This window comes from Alligator mississippiensis, chromosome 2 (assembly GCF_030867095.1).
Source record: "Alligator mississippiensis isolate rAllMis1 chromosome 2, rAllMis1, whole genome shotgun sequence".
NCBI classification, from domain to species: domain Eukaryota; kingdom Metazoa; phylum Chordata; order Crocodylia; family Alligatoridae; genus Alligator; species Alligator mississippiensis.
This window is the reverse complement of record NC_081825.1, coordinates 258971564-258988783: the sequence shown is the minus strand read 5'-3', so window position 1 is coordinate 258988783 and position 17220 is coordinate 258971564. Positions and strand designations below refer to the sequence as shown.

General features: G+C 44.1%; 1 protein-coding gene across 5 annotated transcripts in view; it reads right to left on the bottom strand.

Annotated features, from left to right (window-relative positions):
• Nucleotides 1–17220, bottom strand: part of TTC6 (tetratricopeptide repeat domain 6) — a 122452-nt gene that overhangs the window by 12600 nt on the left and 92632 nt on the right. For all 5 annotated transcript variants that reach the window (XM_059723065.1, XM_059723069.1, XM_059723067.1 and 2 more), the window contains 5 exons: nucleotides 15380–15520; nucleotides 13875–13988; nucleotides 11819–11938; nucleotides 2930–3003; nucleotides 892–1102 (listed from right to left, as the gene is read on the bottom strand). In XM_059723065.1, the coding sequence (XP_059579048.1) occupies nucleotides 892–1102; nucleotides 2930–3003; nucleotides 11819–11938; nucleotides 13875–13988; nucleotides 15380–15520 (660 nt within the window). The remainder of the gene's footprint in view (nucleotides 1–891; nucleotides 1103–2929; nucleotides 3004–11818; nucleotides 11939–13874; nucleotides 13989–15379; nucleotides 15521–17220) is intronic.

Here is a 17220-nt window from a genome sequence, read left to right as displayed (position 1 = left end):
AAAAAAGCAAGAGAAGTCACTTTTTCTAATTCTGACAACTGATTCTTTTCACTAAGCTTTCGCCCTAGAAGATTGAGCTTTAAATTTTTAGCAAGTACAAATCAGTTTGGTAATCGTATCCAATTCTTCTGCTTTGCATACCAAGAAAAGTCATGGTTTGGAGCTATTCTGCAGAACTAGCAGTTTGTTCTTGAAAGAACTTTCTTGTAAGACTGCATGACAGGAATGCTGATAACAATACTTAGCATGCAGATAGTCCTTCACACAACACTATGGCAACATTAAGCAGAATTAAACTGCTTTGGTAGAATGGTCTGAGGAAATCTGTATAAAATGTACCCAAGTAGGTCTGATATACTCCATTAATATTAGTATATTATTATTTTAAAAAGAGGCTAAATTAATTTAGAACTTCATTAAAAAGAAGGCTTCAGACAAATGAGCATAATAAATAACACTATAATCTTACAAAATCATAGGAATCTGGGAGGAGAGAAAAAAACCTGTTGTGTAATTTCATGTATCCCTTTGCAACTGAAAGAGTGTTCATTTTAGTATATAACTAAGAGGTTTTCAAAGTTCATCACACACAAACCCCTTTCTGAAGTTTTAAAGCATTTGTTAACATATTTTCAATCAACTTACAATACATGTATTTTTAAATAGATTCAACCAAATTATTTTGGTCATGTTTTATTTATTAAACTGCACATATAAAATGGGATAGTCTAGTGCTTACTGTTAGCTTATACAACAGGCAGACAACCATATTATGATTATCAATCCCACCCTCTCTTTGCACTGACAAAAGAACCTGCATCTCGCATTGCTCAATAGCAAATCCTCTGCTCAGATGTTATGAATGTAGTCCATATTAAACAAGAACATTACCTGTAAATTGTATCCTAAGCAAATCCTGGCATTAATGCACTTTGGGTTCAAATGAAGTGCTTTCAAGAAATCTTTCTGTGCTTGAATATGACCAGCTTCATGGCCATATTCCATATATGAATTTCCTCGTCCAACATAGGCATCCACAGAGAAGGGATCTATTTTAAGCACCTGGGTAAATGATTTGACAGCTTCTTCAAATTGCTGAAGTCTAACAAAAAACACACGCACATTTGGAAGTCAGTCTTTTATTTTCATTTTCTTTTTAACCAACAATGAAAGGTGCCAGCTCTAGGGACAAAGGCTCACAATTTATATGCTAAAAAGACTGAACACTCAACAGGAGAGCAAGCCTCTACATAATGCTCTGAAAAAATATTTTAATCTTGACTAGAAGGGACAAAATATTTTTAAATGATTATTTCTTCTGCGTACTCCTGTTTATCATTGTAGCTGTGAAGGCTGCTAGCTTTTCTTGAACACTAATTGCATCCAATAAAAGATATCACAAAAAAATCTTGCCTCGTGGCAATACGTTATCTTCCAAAACCACCACCACGGCTAGCTCTCCCTACCCTTGTGCTAGTATAGGCTGTGTCCAGAGAGGGCATCTAACCTCCAGAGAGGCCATCTAACCTTTCAAAATTTCCAAATGTGTCCACATCTCCATTTGAAATTTCTTAGGGGTCCGCAAATGAAAAAAGGTTGAAAACCACTGATCTAGAGTGATATATTCCATGTTCATTACCCTCCCTAGCATCAATTATCTTTAGTTTTGAGATGTCAGAGGAAACATGTCTGACTATTCTGTTTACTACATCTATGATCCATGAATTTGTCTTGTCCCTTTTTGAACCTGGCTATACTATCTCCTTCTACAACCTCCTATGGCAATGGGTTCCACAAGTTAATTATGTGCTGTGTAAAAATGTACTTACTAGTTTAAAACATTTATTCTACTAATTTCAGTGACTGCCCCCTAGTTCTAGTATTCTAGAACTTGGTGAATAACAGTTCCATTTAGGGGTGCACTGATAGATTTTGGGGGATGATACCAATAGCCAATATTTGAGGAGGCATATTGGCCGATACCGATCTGATTTCCAATACAGCTGCGTGCAGCTGGTAAGTCTGTTGTGGTGGAAAGGCAGAAGGGAGGGAAGAGGCACTTCCGGGGGTCTACAGCAAAATCTGGGGTGGCTGCAACCCCCTCTGTAGAGCCCTCCCAGCACCGCCACCGCCCACCCTGAGCCCAGCCCCCACCAAGAGCCCAGCGCAGCCCTGGCTCCAGCCTGCAGCTGCAGGGTGCTCCCCACCCCGTGCAGATGCGGGGGCATGTGCCCCCCGCCCCATGACCTCCCAGGGTGCATGCAGCGATGGGAGCCCCCCACCCCATGAACTGTGGCTCTGTCCTGTGCCCCACCCCAGCTGAGCAGCGCCTGCCCCTGTCCCTTCCCCTCCCTCACCACAGGGAGCATTGATCTACACCCCCATGTACCTTTTCTTCCCCCTCCCTTTCCACCACAACAGACTTACCAGCTGCACACTGCTGAGCTCTGCTCCTCACTGCCTGTGTGCTGCACTGTGGCTACATGCACGCACAGGCATTTATCGGCCAAGTTATTGACCACTTCGGGCCTATTTCTGATACAGCCAATTTTCTTTATATTAGTACCTATCCGATATTGGATTGACGTATCAGTGTACCTCTAGTTCCTGTCCCTATTTACTCTGTCTACACCTCATAATGTTATAGACCTCTATCCTATCCCAACCCTCATCAGCCTTCTCCTTTGCAAACTGAAGACCCCTGGTCTTTTTAGCGTCTCCTGATATGGCAACTGCTCCATACCCCTGATCATTTTAGTTGCCCTTCTCTGTACCTTCTAGTCTTCCCTCCCTTATCTTCCCCTTTTTTCCTTTCTCTTTTCCTATGCTCATTTGACAGATACCAAAAGATAAAATATACTATCATGCTCCCCCCCCACCCTGTTTCACTTTCTCCTGTATCTTACACCTTACAAAACCACCTGTGTACCTGTTATAGCACATTCCAATAACTTGATAGATCGTGCTGTCATCTGGACTACCCAATGTTACCTCTTTAAAATCCTGAAAAAAGAAATTCAGATAAACACATTTATATTATTTTGTTTTACTTAAAAATGTTTAGCAAATCAAATTTATATTCACATGTCGACAAAAGAATGACATATGAACACAGACCCAACAGATTTTCAAAGGGACTGATGAGTCAATGAACTGTTTCTATGCGTTATGACCATAATGTTGGTAGAACAAACCTTTCTAGTCATTTGCTATCACGGTGTTCCCTAGAAAGCTGGACAAAATATTACTTCAACAACACGCTTTTAACACACACACAAAAGGCTGCTGGAATAACCTAAAATAACAATTTAGAATAAAAATATTATTAATCTTTTTATCTTATGTTATATTTTATAAATGTGTAAATAACCATGTTTAATTGCAACATTGTGAATGAGGGTACAGACAAAGGAAGAAATTAGCATGGTTGAAAGGGGGTTTACCACATGTCAGCTGCTCTGGGGGCACCACCATTCAAACCTCACAGAAAGCAAAGGCTGAACCTGGGCAGTTTATTCCTCGATGAAACGATTCTCATGGTTTACTTTTCTTAATGCAGGAGAAGTACAGGCATACAGGTATTGCTGCTGAGCTGCTGATGCACTTGGACTTTATCCACAGACTTATTCACAGTGTTCTAGTTAAAGACATGTCAATCTTTCTATTATAAATCACTGTTTTAGTTATGTATAAAATTTTCCTTTCACAGAACTTGGAATATAATGTCCAAACATATATGGTTTTAATATTTGAGCCTCTACTGGAGAAAAGTTTTCTGGGGTTTCTTGGTAAAGGAAAAACACATTTTAACTTTACACAGAAGAAGCAGTTAAAGTCTTTGTCAAGGAAAAGTAAGTTTTACATAGTCAGCAAAGCCTTCTATAAACACACAGTACAACAGAACTAACACTGATGTACCCTCCATAGCAATAGTTGAGAGAGCATTTTCCAGCACTGGAAATGGCAAAAATAAAAAACATCTAAGCCACATAAAAAGATTTAATGATCAGAAGATTATCAAAAGAATCATCTATTTTAATGACATGTACAGCTTGTGTATAGCAAAATCTAATTATGTTAGTACAAAAGCTCTCTGTTGCGGTAGCAATTTTTAATTGTATAACCAATATTTTGCAGACAAACCTGGTCCTAAACAGTTCTAGACACTGTGGTCCAATCCATCAAAGAACTTTAAACACATAAATAATCCTAATGAACCCAGTGGAACTCTTCACATGCCTGGCTAAGTAAAATCTTCTCTGCATTGGGGAATAAAGGCAGAGAAGTCAACAAACTGGAAGATTCTAGTACAAAATGGCTACATCTCCTAAAGCCACTTGTACACATGATGGGGGTTTAGTTCTTCCTAAACTGAAATAGTGGGTATTTAATTAGTGGGTTTTTAACTGTGATGATTAAAAACCCACTGTTTAATTGTAATGATTAAAAACCCACTGAAACCTCTCAGGAAAGGGCTGGCTTGCCCCTGGGGTAGCACGGGAAGGCGGCAGGAGGGCGGCTGAGTGTGTTGGCAGCCAGAGAAGGTGGTGGGGACAGTGCCCGGGGCACTGGAAGCCTGCCAAGCCTGAGTTTCTGCAAGCCCTCCCAGGCTTCTGGTGCCCCATGCACCATCCGTGCCACCTTCTCTGACTGCCAGCACACAAAGCCGCCCTCCTGCCGCCTTCCCCCGCTGCCCCAGGGGCAAGCCAGTTCATTTCCAGGCAGTTCCAGGAAGCAGGAAGGTGGTGGGGACAGTGCACTGGAAGCCCACCAAGCCTCTTGCTGTATTTCTTTTTTTCCTGTGGAGCCTGCCTGCAGCCGGGAAGCAAGCTGCCAGTGGGCTGAGCAGCCTCTGAGCTGCAGGGCACCCCTAGGGATTGATGTATTGCTGCAATGTGTTACGTGACAAACTCAAATACATTGGGATGTGTTTTAGTTTGCTATGTAACAAAGTCATTTAATTCACAATACACCACCACACATGTAAAGTGTGACAATTAAATCGCTAAAAAGGGAAATTAAACTGCTAAAAGGGGCAATTTTGTCACATGTACAAGCACCCTAACTGACTAACAAAACTGATTTACAAAACAGTCTATGTTAGACTGATCTTGGGAAGTAATTAGTATCTGGGGGCCTTCTTACACCTTACATTTGTGAACCGCACAAATGTTGATGGGTGTTAGTGCTGGCTGGAATTTGGAACAGTCACACTTCAGGCCAGCAGGGTGCTGGAGGACTGAAAGGGAAGAATCCCACCCCCCACCCATTCTGGGCTTCCACGTTGCCCCCTGATCCCTGGGGCTCCCCCAATTCCCCCCTCCCAACCCACGGGGATTCCCCCCCTACCCCTCAGAGTCCCCACACCACTTCCTGCCTCCCCTTGGTCCCAGGGCATTATGTACTCATGGTTGCCTACAGTTTATGTCTCAGGGAATCAGGCAGGGAAGGGTTAACCTGCCTACCCAGCCACTGCTGCTGCCAGGCTGCTTCTTTTCCCAGCAGAGAGCAGTAGCTGAGCAGGCAGTTTAACCCTTCCCTGCCTGCTCCCTTGGGACAGACAGCATGGGCAGCGGCAAGCAAGCAGGGAGGGGATGGGTGGGGCAGTGAGTGAGGATCTGGGATGTTGGGGGGTAGTGGGCCCAATCTGGACCATCAGGGAAGGGTGATGGGTGGGGCATCTATACTAAGGTGTAACCTAAAGTGGCTATACCTTAGTATAAAGCAAGATGGGTAACACAGATCTGAGATAATCCTGCCCTGGAGTGGCATAACTGAGCCACCTAATGAGTGACTAAAATGTGTTTCAGCTGTGGATGTGCAGACAATCCAGACGTTCAGATCTCCAGGAGCTGCCCAAAATTATGTGCAACAAGGCCATAGGCAACATTTCATAGGCCTCTGCCACTTAACTGTTGTTTTGTAAATCTATGTTTTAAAATTCATTCAAGAAATACATTTTTTTGCTGACCATGTTGGTTCTGCTCCATTAGCAGGGCTTGCAATTCTTTCAAATGACCTTGTACTCTGCTGCATATATCATCTGAGTCTCTCAGCTAAGCAGATCTGCTTAACTGCAATTTAAAACATCAGAGAGACTGTCACAGGGCACTAAGGTGCTCCTTTAAGGGAAGAAACTGCCTAGAGGGAGGGCTCTAGGAGCCAAGCAGAAACCCCACAGGTGTGGGTTATTGTGGCAGCAGGCTAACAAGGGAATTAGCCTGCACCTGTACCTGGTCTGCTGACCGGAAGAAGGCAGGGCCCTGGGCCCATAAAAGTCCCAGGGCTGGAACTGAAGGCAGTTAGGGCCATGGCAGCTGCCAGGGGCAGTGGAGTTTGTGTAGAAAAGCTCCATGGAGATATCTGGGTGCATGTGCTGCTGCTGGTGAGACTAAAGTATCCAGGGTTATGGTTGCTGTTACGTTATAACCCAGGGGCTCATATTTAGATTGTTGCTTTCAATCCGGTGGACCAGGCTGAGGCTATTGAGGAGAAGGAGGCCTCATCGGGGCACACTACTGTGCAGAGCCCCAGCACCAGAGGGCGCAGTGACAGAGGGTGAGCAGACCCCAGTGCCAGAGGGTGCAGTTACTGAGGCTGAACTAAACTGAGGCCTCATCATGAGAGGCAACATCTACATACCATCTGTGAGGCATGTGGCATGATAAAGGAGCAGTTTTGGGAGTCACACATCTAGCCCATAAGTCTTGGGGCATCCCACAGGGCACTTACTTAGAGAGGGACCCACCAAGGAGTATAAGAACCCACACGGTTTAGTGGGGTCCACCAGGACCATGACTGCATAGCATCTTGAGGGCAGCCTCCCTATCTACCATCTATTATCTTAACCATCTAGACATGTCTGGCGAGAATAGAAGGTGTCTGTAGGGCAAAACTGGCAAGGTCACAGGTCTCTAGGGTCATCACAGCCATCCCTAGGGACCCCACGCCATGACAGAGACCAATAAAGCAGTGGTTCTATTTCACCCATTTCTATGCAAGGGCTACCAAGTGCAAAGGGATTTGCCATGAATTTCAAGTGGGATATTTCTGGTGTAGCAGAAAGCCCCCTTTTCCTCTTGCCTGCATTTGTTCTCCCCTCTTTGGATATGTTTCTCTTTTTCTACCTTTTCTTCCTTCCTCTCTCTCTCACTTTAAGATAAGGAATTGTGTTTTAAAATTTGTATGTGTGCATTTTGTATCTCCCCTTGTATTTTGGTATTTTTTATCTATTTGTGCGCCGTGGCATTTGTAGCTTATATTTTATACTCCTCACCTTTCAACTTTCAACTGAATGTGTTTAGTTTCATAAGTAAATTATACATTGTAACAATGTTAACAAGGGCAGGAATCAAACTGCCCTTCCCTGTATCAGGCTGGCCCTTGAAAGAGCGAGTGAATCAGTGACTGAATGTGTAACGTGATTGAATGTGTAACATAGTAGCAGACAGCAACTAACACCTGGAAGCTGCAGATCAACCAAGGGAAGAACTCAATAGAAGACAATGTAACAACCGGGAATTCTCTAAACGTCACTGATCAAGGGCTAGAAGACCTGGCCTGAGTTAATCAACGCCAGGGACCAACTTTTGGGCTGAATATCTCCAGATCAACCACTCCCAGAGCCCTATTCTAAATTCATCAATGGACTCCCAAACCTGCATGTTCATGCGGATGACCCCTGGGGCTGACAGATGCCATCCAGTAGCCACCGAGGGGGGGGAAGTCCCATGAGGGTCAATGACCCCTGGATTGGGCAAACCTGAAAACTGGGGAGTCACCAAAGTCTGCCAAGGACAGATAAAAGGCAGTGAAAAGTGACCCTCAGTGGTGCCCTCTTGATCTCCAACTTGACCAGACCTGCCCAGCCAGAAGGACCAGCCAGCGACCCCCTTCTGGAGGATAACACCACGCTGAAAGAAGCCTCGACTGGCCATCTATGGCAGACTCCAGCGCTTGTAGGATAGGTATACCTGACTCTGTAGCTTGCTACTGTATATGTGTGTGTGCATGTGTGTGTGTGGGGGGGGACCAGCCCCAAGGTTTATGATTTAACTCATTACAGTGTTTCAATCCACCTAATAAACTAGAATTTTAAGGATCCCGAGTTGGACATTTGTAGCCAACACTGGTTCATTATAATGCTATCCATTTTCATCCTTGGACCTATGAAAACCACCCAATTTTCTAGAGTACCAAGGCTGAAATCATTACTGTCACATAAATCTAAGACTAATAGAAAATAAAGACCAATACAAGTACAATTGGTACAATTGGTTTTTGTAAGTAACAACATATTACAATTTTTGAGAAGTTTAAACTTTAAGAATATGAAAGTATAGCTCTTACAGGTTGGCTGACCTCCTATGTCGGGCTTTAAACTAAGTATGACGGGGGATGGGGAGACAGGAGATGGAGAGAGTCTAGAATGTACAAACTGAGAGACATGCAACAGTATATACCAGGTAAGTACCAAGGGGCCCTTTAGGCATCAGAACGGGGAGGCACCAAAGGCACCATTCGGAGGGCTCAAGTGCCTCTATACTAATGCTAGGAGTATGGGGAACAAGCAGGAAGAACTTGCACTTCTGTTTGCAGATAATAACTTCGATTTAGTGAAGCTAACGGAAACCTGGTGGGACCCTACCCATGACTAGGTGGTTCACACTGAGGGCTACAGGTTATACAGAAGTAGGGAGGAAAGGGGGCAGGGTTGCTCTCTATGTAAAGGAGCATTATACATTTACCGTAATCAAAATGGGATCAGAGGAGGAGAAAGTTGAGGCATTGTGGATTAGGATACATGGAGGTCATGGGGAAAGGGACTTGGTGGTAGGGGTCTGCTACAGACCACCACACCAAGAGGAAAAGCTAGACTTGGAATTCTTGAGGCAGCTCTCAAAGGCCATACAGTCTAGGAATGTGGTTGTCATGGGGGCCCTAAACGACCCCGACATCTGCTGGGAGGAACAGTCATCCAAATCCAACTGTTCACGTAGGTTCACCTAACACAGGAGGTATACGGTCCTACTAGGGGGAATACCTTACTGGACTTGGTGTTGGCTACAGGAGAGGACCTGGTAGGGGAGCTGCAGATCTATGGTCACCTTGGGGACAGTGACCACCAATCAGCTGAATCCACCGTACAGGTAGGGTAGGTAAGTTAACTAGTAGGGTGGAAGTGCTTGACTTTAGGAAGGCTAACTTCAGTGTACTTAGGAGTCTAGTCAATGACACACTGCAGAAGAAGGGTATTGATGAGATGAGAGTCCAGGAAGGGTGGTCTTTTCTAAAGAAAGAGATCCTTCGATCACAGAAGGAGATTATCCCAGCACAAGGGAAAGGGGAAAAGGAGCCAAAAAACTTCCTTGGCTAAACAGGGAAATCCAAGGGAGCCTAAGGGAAAAAAGAAGGCATATATGCAGTGGAAGCAGGGGGAAGCTACCAAGGTGGAGTATACCTACTTGGCCCGCACTTGCAGGGAGGCAGTTAGAAAAGCCAAAGCAACTACAGTGTTGAGGCTGGCAACACAAATTAAAGACAACAAAAAGTCTTTTTTTAGGTGTGTAGGGAGTAAAAGGAAAATGCAGGACAGCATAGAACTCCTACTGAACAAGGAGGATCAATTAGTGACAAACAGGAGGGACAAGGCTGAGCTATTCAATGAGTTTTTTGCCTCAATGTTCCTGAACAGGGCTCAAGATAAGTCTCCTAATGGGTTCTTACATGGGCATCAGAGGGATATCAGCCCACCAACTGTTGACACTGACTTGGTGCAAAGTCACTTGGATGGACTGGATGTGTTAAAGTCAGCAGGCCCGGATGAGCTGCATCCAAGAGCACTGAAGGAATTGGCTGATGTCATAGGAGAACCACTGGCACGGCTATTTGAGCACTCAACTAGGTCCCGGAGGACTGGAAAAGGGCCAACGTGGTCCATATTTTCAAGAAGGGGAGGAAGAAGGATCCAAGTAATTATAGGCCAGTCAGTCTCACCCCCATCCTTGGAACGGTCTTTGAAAAGATTATAAAGGATCATATTTGTGGGAGTCCAGTAGGAAAAATAATGCTGCAGGGAAACCAGCATGGATTTGTAGTACATAGACCATGCCTGACCAATTTGGTTTTGTTTTATGACAGGGTCACAAAATGCTTAGATGCAGGAGTAGAGATGGATGCTATTTTCTTGGACTTTAGCAAGGCCTTCGATATGGTGTCTTGTCCTATTCTCATAAATAAATTAAGAGGCTGTGACAGATGTCTACACGGTCCAGTGGGTGGCAAATTGGCTTAGCGGTCACACCCAGAGAGTGGTAGTAGATGGGCTGGTATCAACCTGGAAGGATGCGAGTAGTGGGGTCCCACAGGGTTTGGTCCTTGGACCTGTACTCTTCAATATATTCATCAGCGACTTGGATGTGGGTGTGAAGTGTACTCTATCCAAGTTTGCAAACGATACTAAATTGTGGGGTGAAGTGCACACTCCAGAGAGTAGGGAATGATTGCAGGCAGACCTGGACAGGTTAGAAAAGTGGCCAGTACACAATAGTATGCAGTACAATAAGGACAAGTGCAGAGTGCTGCACCTAGGGCGCAAAAATATCCAGCACACCTACTGGCTAGGAAGTGAACCTCTCAGCAGCACAGAAGTGGAAAGGAATCTTGGAGTCATAGCGGACTCCAAGATGAACATGAATTGTCAGCGTGACAAAATCATCAGCAAAGCTAACCGCACTTTATCATGTATCAGCAAATGCATGACAAATAGAACCAAGGAGGAGCTACTTCTCTATGAGGCATTGGTCAGACTGCAGTTGGAGCACTGCATCCAGTTTTGGGCGCTGTACTTCGAGAAGAATGTTGATAGACTCGAGAGGGTCCAGAGGAGGGCCACTCATATGGTCAGGGGCTTACAGGACAAGCTCTATAAGGACAGCCTGAGGGACCTAGACCTCTTCAGCCTCTGCAAGAGAAAGCTGAGAGGTGATCTTGTGGCCGCCTACAAATTCATTAGGGGGACACAGCAAGGGATCGGAGATGCTCTGTTCACCAGGGCGCCTCTTGGAGTAACAAGGAACAATGGTCACAAACTGACAGAGAGCAGATTTAGACTAGATATCAAGAAGAACTTCTTCATGGTAGAGGTGGCCAAAATTTGGAATGGGCTTCCAAGGAAGATGGTGCTCTCCCCTGCCTTGGGAGTCTTTAAGAGAAGGCTGGATAGGCATCTGGCTGGGGTCATCTGACCCCAGCACTCTTTCCTGCCCTGGGTATGGGGTTGGACTCGATGATCTGTTGAGGTCCCTTCCGACCCTAGCGTCTATGAATCTATGAATTATCAAGTTATCAAGAAGTCTAGGTCTCAGATTGCTACAGTTCTATAAGCAGAATTCCCAGCTAAGAAACAGGATGTCTGACCTATGGATGCAAAACAATCTAATCAGAATTTTCTGTTCATTTATGTTGATGGTATGAATTTATACTAACTTTGCACTAACATAAATGATTAATCAGGGTGCAAGTCAGTGGCAAAATCAAGCCCTCATTTTTTAATTTATGCATAGCTCTCACATTTTGAGCCCAGTTCTCATTGACACTCAGGCCCTTTTATACCATTACAGCAACGTAATGGCAGGGAAGGGTGATGCAACTGTACTTTTCTCCCACTTGCAGGTCCTTTTAAACTGCCGGATAGGTAATAAAGGCTAAAGGACAATTAGACCCATAGAACTTAAGAAATAAAGCAAAACATGTACATTACTCTTCATGCCATCCATACTAATGTAATAGAAGTATCATGAAATTTAGAATTGTATACCTCTAATGCATTAGAGTAGTCCTCTAGTTCCATATAGAGCAGTCCACGATTAACTAACACTTTCAAAACAATTTCCTTACTTGACTCAGAAAGTAGCAGTATTCCATAATCTTTCAAAGCCTACAAGCATTTAGGAGAAAAAATTTAAAAGCAGTAATTTAATTCAGAAATATACAATGTTAAAGCCCAATTCCCCAGAATATCTATGAACATGCCTTATAACTAACCAAGTCGTTCTACCTATTGTAACATGACTCTTCAACCATTTAAAATTAAGCACAATCCAAATGTTTTCAGGATTGGGCGCTAAATAGCGCAGTATTATAGGATAGTATTAATATGCATGTCCTTTCCCTTACAGTGCTCTCTGTTCCCTTTATTTGTCATATAAACTCCTATTTGCAGAGTGCAGTAGTACATAAATTACAGACAAAATCAGTACTATTTAGAATTACATTTGTGTTGGGATTGCATCAATTTCAGATTTAAAAATAGAACTTACTTCATCTGTATTGAATTTCTGTTTTCCATATTCTTGTTTAAGTTGTATTTTAATTTTTAACCTTATTTTCAATGCATCAAGCATTTCTAATATGGTATAAAATTGAGTCATTTTAAATGAAGTCTCATAATTAAATATAAAGAATACTGGAATGCCAGGATACTAGATTTATTAACTAAGTCATAGCAGAAAGTAGTGACATGAACACACAAAATGGAAGTGCATCAATTTATGAATATATCAAAGTTGTATTCAACAATATTGAATCTAACAATAAATTCATCCAGGGTTAAAGTTATGGCAATGTAACTCACTTGTATCGCTACAGGCTCAGATTTGACTTGTCCTTCATGGACTACAATCATGGCCTTTACAAGAATATATACCAGGGGTGGGCAAAATAAGTCCCATGGGTCAGATCCGGCCTACCAACTGATTGTATCCAGCCCACGGGCAAACAGCTAGAAAATGAAACTTGTGAGATCCGTTCCATGGGCAGCTCATGGCTCCAGCTGCCGCATAGTGCCAGGCAGATGGGCCAGGTTCCACCCAGCACTAACACAGCAGCATCAGCTATGGACCCGAGCAGATGCCCTGACTGCCATCCAGAACCTGCCTGCTATTTCCACAGCTGACACCGATGCCCACCTGTGGCTGCTTCCTACACACTGGGCAGGTGCTGGCGTAAGCTGGGGATGTAGCCAGTGTGTTCTGGATTCAGGTGGTGATCAGGGCTTGCTGTAGCTCTGGGTATGGAGTGGGCAGGGGGGGAGGGAGAAATCAGGGCTTACTGCATCATCGGGGTGGGGATCAGGGCTTGCTGCAGCTCCAAACTGGGGGGATGGTGCAAAATCGGGGCTTCCTGCAGCTCCAGGTTGGGGGGCAGGGTAGAGGATCAGTGCTTGCTGCAGCTCTGGTTTGGGAGCAGGGGGTCAGGGCTTGCTATAGCTCTGGGCAGGGGGGAATCTTGCTGCAGCTCTGGGTCAGGGTGTGGGGGGAAACTGAGGCTTGCTGCAGCTCTGGGGGTGGGAAATCAGGGCTTGCTGCAGCTCCTGGCAGGGGAGAATCGGGGATTGCTACAGCTCCCAGCACATGGGGATCAGGGCTTCCTGCAGCTCTGGGGGAAGGGGACAGAAATCAGAGCTTGCTGCAGTATAGGAATGGGTGAGGGAGTCCCTGGGGAGCGCGCGCCCACACACACACACACACACACACACACACACACACACACACACACACACACACACGTGTTGCCCTCTACTTAAGGAATTTTGTTGAGCTGCGGCAGAGTTGGGGAGACCCAGCCCACGACAGCTCATGAAATCTCCCTATGTGGCCCTGTGGCCAAAATAATTGCCAACCCCTGATCTATACTTGCTTGTCTGCAAAATGACTGCTTAAATATTTATGGAGAAAATGCAAGTTTTTGAAAATCTATTTCCTAAAGGACATAACAATAGAAGAAGCTATTTAAAACATCAGTGAGTGCTATTAATCTTTATTAGCAGTAATTAGCAATTGTAAAATCAAGTACTCTTGAATAGGATATTATACCTTTCGGAAGTCCTTTATATGGTGATAACAGATTGCTCTGTTAAAATATGCCAAAATGCAGGTTTTGTCCAAGTCGATAGCTTTGGTAAGGTCTTCAATGGAATTTTTATAAGTCTGCAAATAAAAAGCATGGAGTCTAACTATAATTGGAAGCATCATATATACTGTGTTGAACGTGCTAGTGATGAGTACCCCTGAAACTTTTATAGGTTTTTTTTATACTTCGGGAACAGCTGTATGTTTTGAAAAAGTATTTTATCTAACCAAGGGCATCGAGTAGGTTGTTTAGGCTGGGGGAGATCGCTTGTTGCCTAGTTGCTTAATTGCTGGCCTTGCTAGAGGGAAAGCCATATCAGCAAGGTCCCTAAGGGGCTGGAAAGGGGGGTTACTGGCTGAGCTTGCTGAATAACTGGTGCCACATCAGCAAATTACACTGTCACGAAGGCAAGTTCAAACTGACTAGGGAGGGGTCTGTAGCTAGGGTGAAGTGCACATGGACCAAAAGGGGCAACCTATAGTAACTGCATAGCATGTAAGGCTAGAAGAGGCTATATAAGGCTAATGCCCACTTGGGTGGGGGTGGTTGCTTTGCGAACGATTGCCAAGCACCGTTTTCTGCGCAGAAATAAAGATTAAGTTGGATCCTTCACCCCTGTGTGTTTATTGGCACAAGCGCACCAGGCACGAACTCACTGTCCTTTGGGGACAACACTAGTGTAAAATCTGACTGCATAGTTTTACAGTTCTTGTCTCGTCAACAGTACTGGAAGGCACTCTCATATCACAGCTTTTCAATATTCACTATGGGCCAGTAAATGCAATCTTCCCTTAGATAGTATTTCTACAGGAGTTTTTATTGGGCAAAGACTGGTTGACTGAACATTACTACTGTTTTCTTTTTTCACCCAGAAGGCTGTATTATTTAGTCAGACCTTAATGTGACCTTGATACATTTTCCTATGCCAGGGGTGGGCAAAATGAGTCCCAGGGGCCGGATGCGGCCCGCCAGGCCATTCTATTCGGCCCACGGGGCCCCTAAAAAATTTAGAAAGTTAATATTTATCTGACCTTGGCTGCCTGTCACGCAGCCCTCGATGGCTTGCCAAAACTCGGTAAGCGGCCCTTTGCCCAAAATTACCCGCCCCTGTAAGCCCTGCTTTTGATCCTTTTATTTTATTATATCTTATTTTATATCATTTTCAAATCTGAATAGTAAATTTTATAGGTCTAAGGTTAATCAGTGTTACTTATAAGAGCTCCTTCCATGGGTGTTAGAGGGATATAGCCAGATAAATGCAGCAACTTTTCCACTCTATACAAGAATCTGCACCCTCCAAAGTGTCTTCCACTGAGCAAGGAAAAAGTGGAATCATATTACCTAGATGGAACTGCCCACCTCCAGTGGTGGCTCAATCCCCCAGCTTTTGCCTCTCCACCTGTGGGTAAGGCAACAAAAATATTTCACGTACCTCATCCAAAAAAATAAGAGTAATGCACATTCCTACCTTATTATGATATTTCAAAGTTCCTCTGTAGAGATAGGCTCTCACGCTCTTAGGATGAATTCGTATGGCCTCATTACAGTTCAGAATTGCTTTGGAGTACCTTCCCTTACTACCATAGTAAGCAGCACGGCTTAAATATGCCTTTAGAGATGAACACAAAAACATATTGCAAAGTGGTGCTAAAAAGCCTGACATTATATAATGAACAACAATTGTATAAAGATAAGAAAAAATATTTTTAGAATTTAGAAGTTTTAGAAACACTCAGTATAGGGAAAAAATCAAATTAAATTAAAATAGGTGACCTTAGATACAATTATAGAAAATAACATGAATATTGAAACATGAAAGAACTTATAACCCATTATAACCAAACACCCATTATCACCACTGTGGGGAGAAGTGAGCACACTAGAAGAGAGGGACAGGCTACAACTAGATCTGGACAGGTTACAGAGGTGGGCAGATGAGAATAGGATGGATTTCAATATGGACAAGTGCAAGGTATCACATCTGGGGAGGAAAAACCAGCAACATACCTACAGGCTGGGGAACTCCCTTCTTGTCAGCACAGAGGCAGAAAAGGATCTTGGAGTCGCTATTGATTCCAAGATGAACATGGGCCACCAATGTGGGGACGCAGTCAGGAAGGCTAACCACACCTTGTCATGCATCCATAGATACATCGTGAGCACGTCCAAGGAGGTGATCCTCCCCCTCTATGCGACACTGGTCAGGCCACAGTTGGAGTACTGTGTCCAGTTCTAGGCACTGCACTTCAGGAGGGATGTGGATAGCATAGAGAGGGTCCAGAGGAGGACCACTCACATGATCAGGGGGCAGCAGGGTAGGCCCTATGGAGGAGAGACTATGGGACCTGAACCTGTTCAGCCTACACAAAAGAAGGCTGAGAGGGGATCTGGTGGCCACCTACAAACTTGCCAAGGGAGACCAGCAGGCAATGGGAGAGTCCCTGTTCGCCCAAGCACTAGCAGGAGTTACAAGGAATAGTGGGCATAAGCTGACTGAGAGTAGGTTCAGGCTAGACATCAGGAGCCACTACTTCACAGTCAGGGCAGCTAGGAACCAACTTCCTAGGGAAGTGGTGCTCGCTCCTACCCTGGGGATCTTCAAAAGGCGGCCAGACAATCACCTAGCTGGGGTCGTTTGACCCCCGCATTCTTTCCTGCCCATGGCAGGGGGTCGAACTTGATGACCTGCTTAGGTCCCTTCCGACCCTACCAACTATGAAAATATGAACCCAAATACAGGAAACAAATATGCTGAATACAAAAAAAAATATCAAAAGAAAGAACACAAAATAAACAGGCCTTAGAACAGAAACATCCCAATGATATGCAACCTGTTTTCAAGCTGTTTCAAAACATAATCTGATAATTTAGAAATCATTATAATCTGATGTAAAACGTGTCCTGGAATTTCACGAATTCATCACCTCCTCATAATGAAATAGTACCTATTTGATGTAACACCACAAAATAATGTACAAGATCTCTCTGCAAGTCTCCTCCAAACTTGTACCCTGAATAATTACCTGTTCTTAAGGAAATCACGATGCTGTGCACATACAGGGCGTGTCTACACAAGACATTTCCTGCAGTTGTCTAATTAGCTCTGCAGTAAATGTCTCAGTGTCTATACATGCAGTGTTATCAGGACAGAGTAAACTAATTAACTCCACCACAGGTTAGTACTTGTAAATACAAGTACTATGCTGAGGTGGATTTTTTTTTTACTCTGCAGCAATGGACATGTAGATGCTGATGGGACTGGTTGGGGCATGAGGGTGCTCCAGTGCAGAGGCTGCCTGCCAGCTAGCC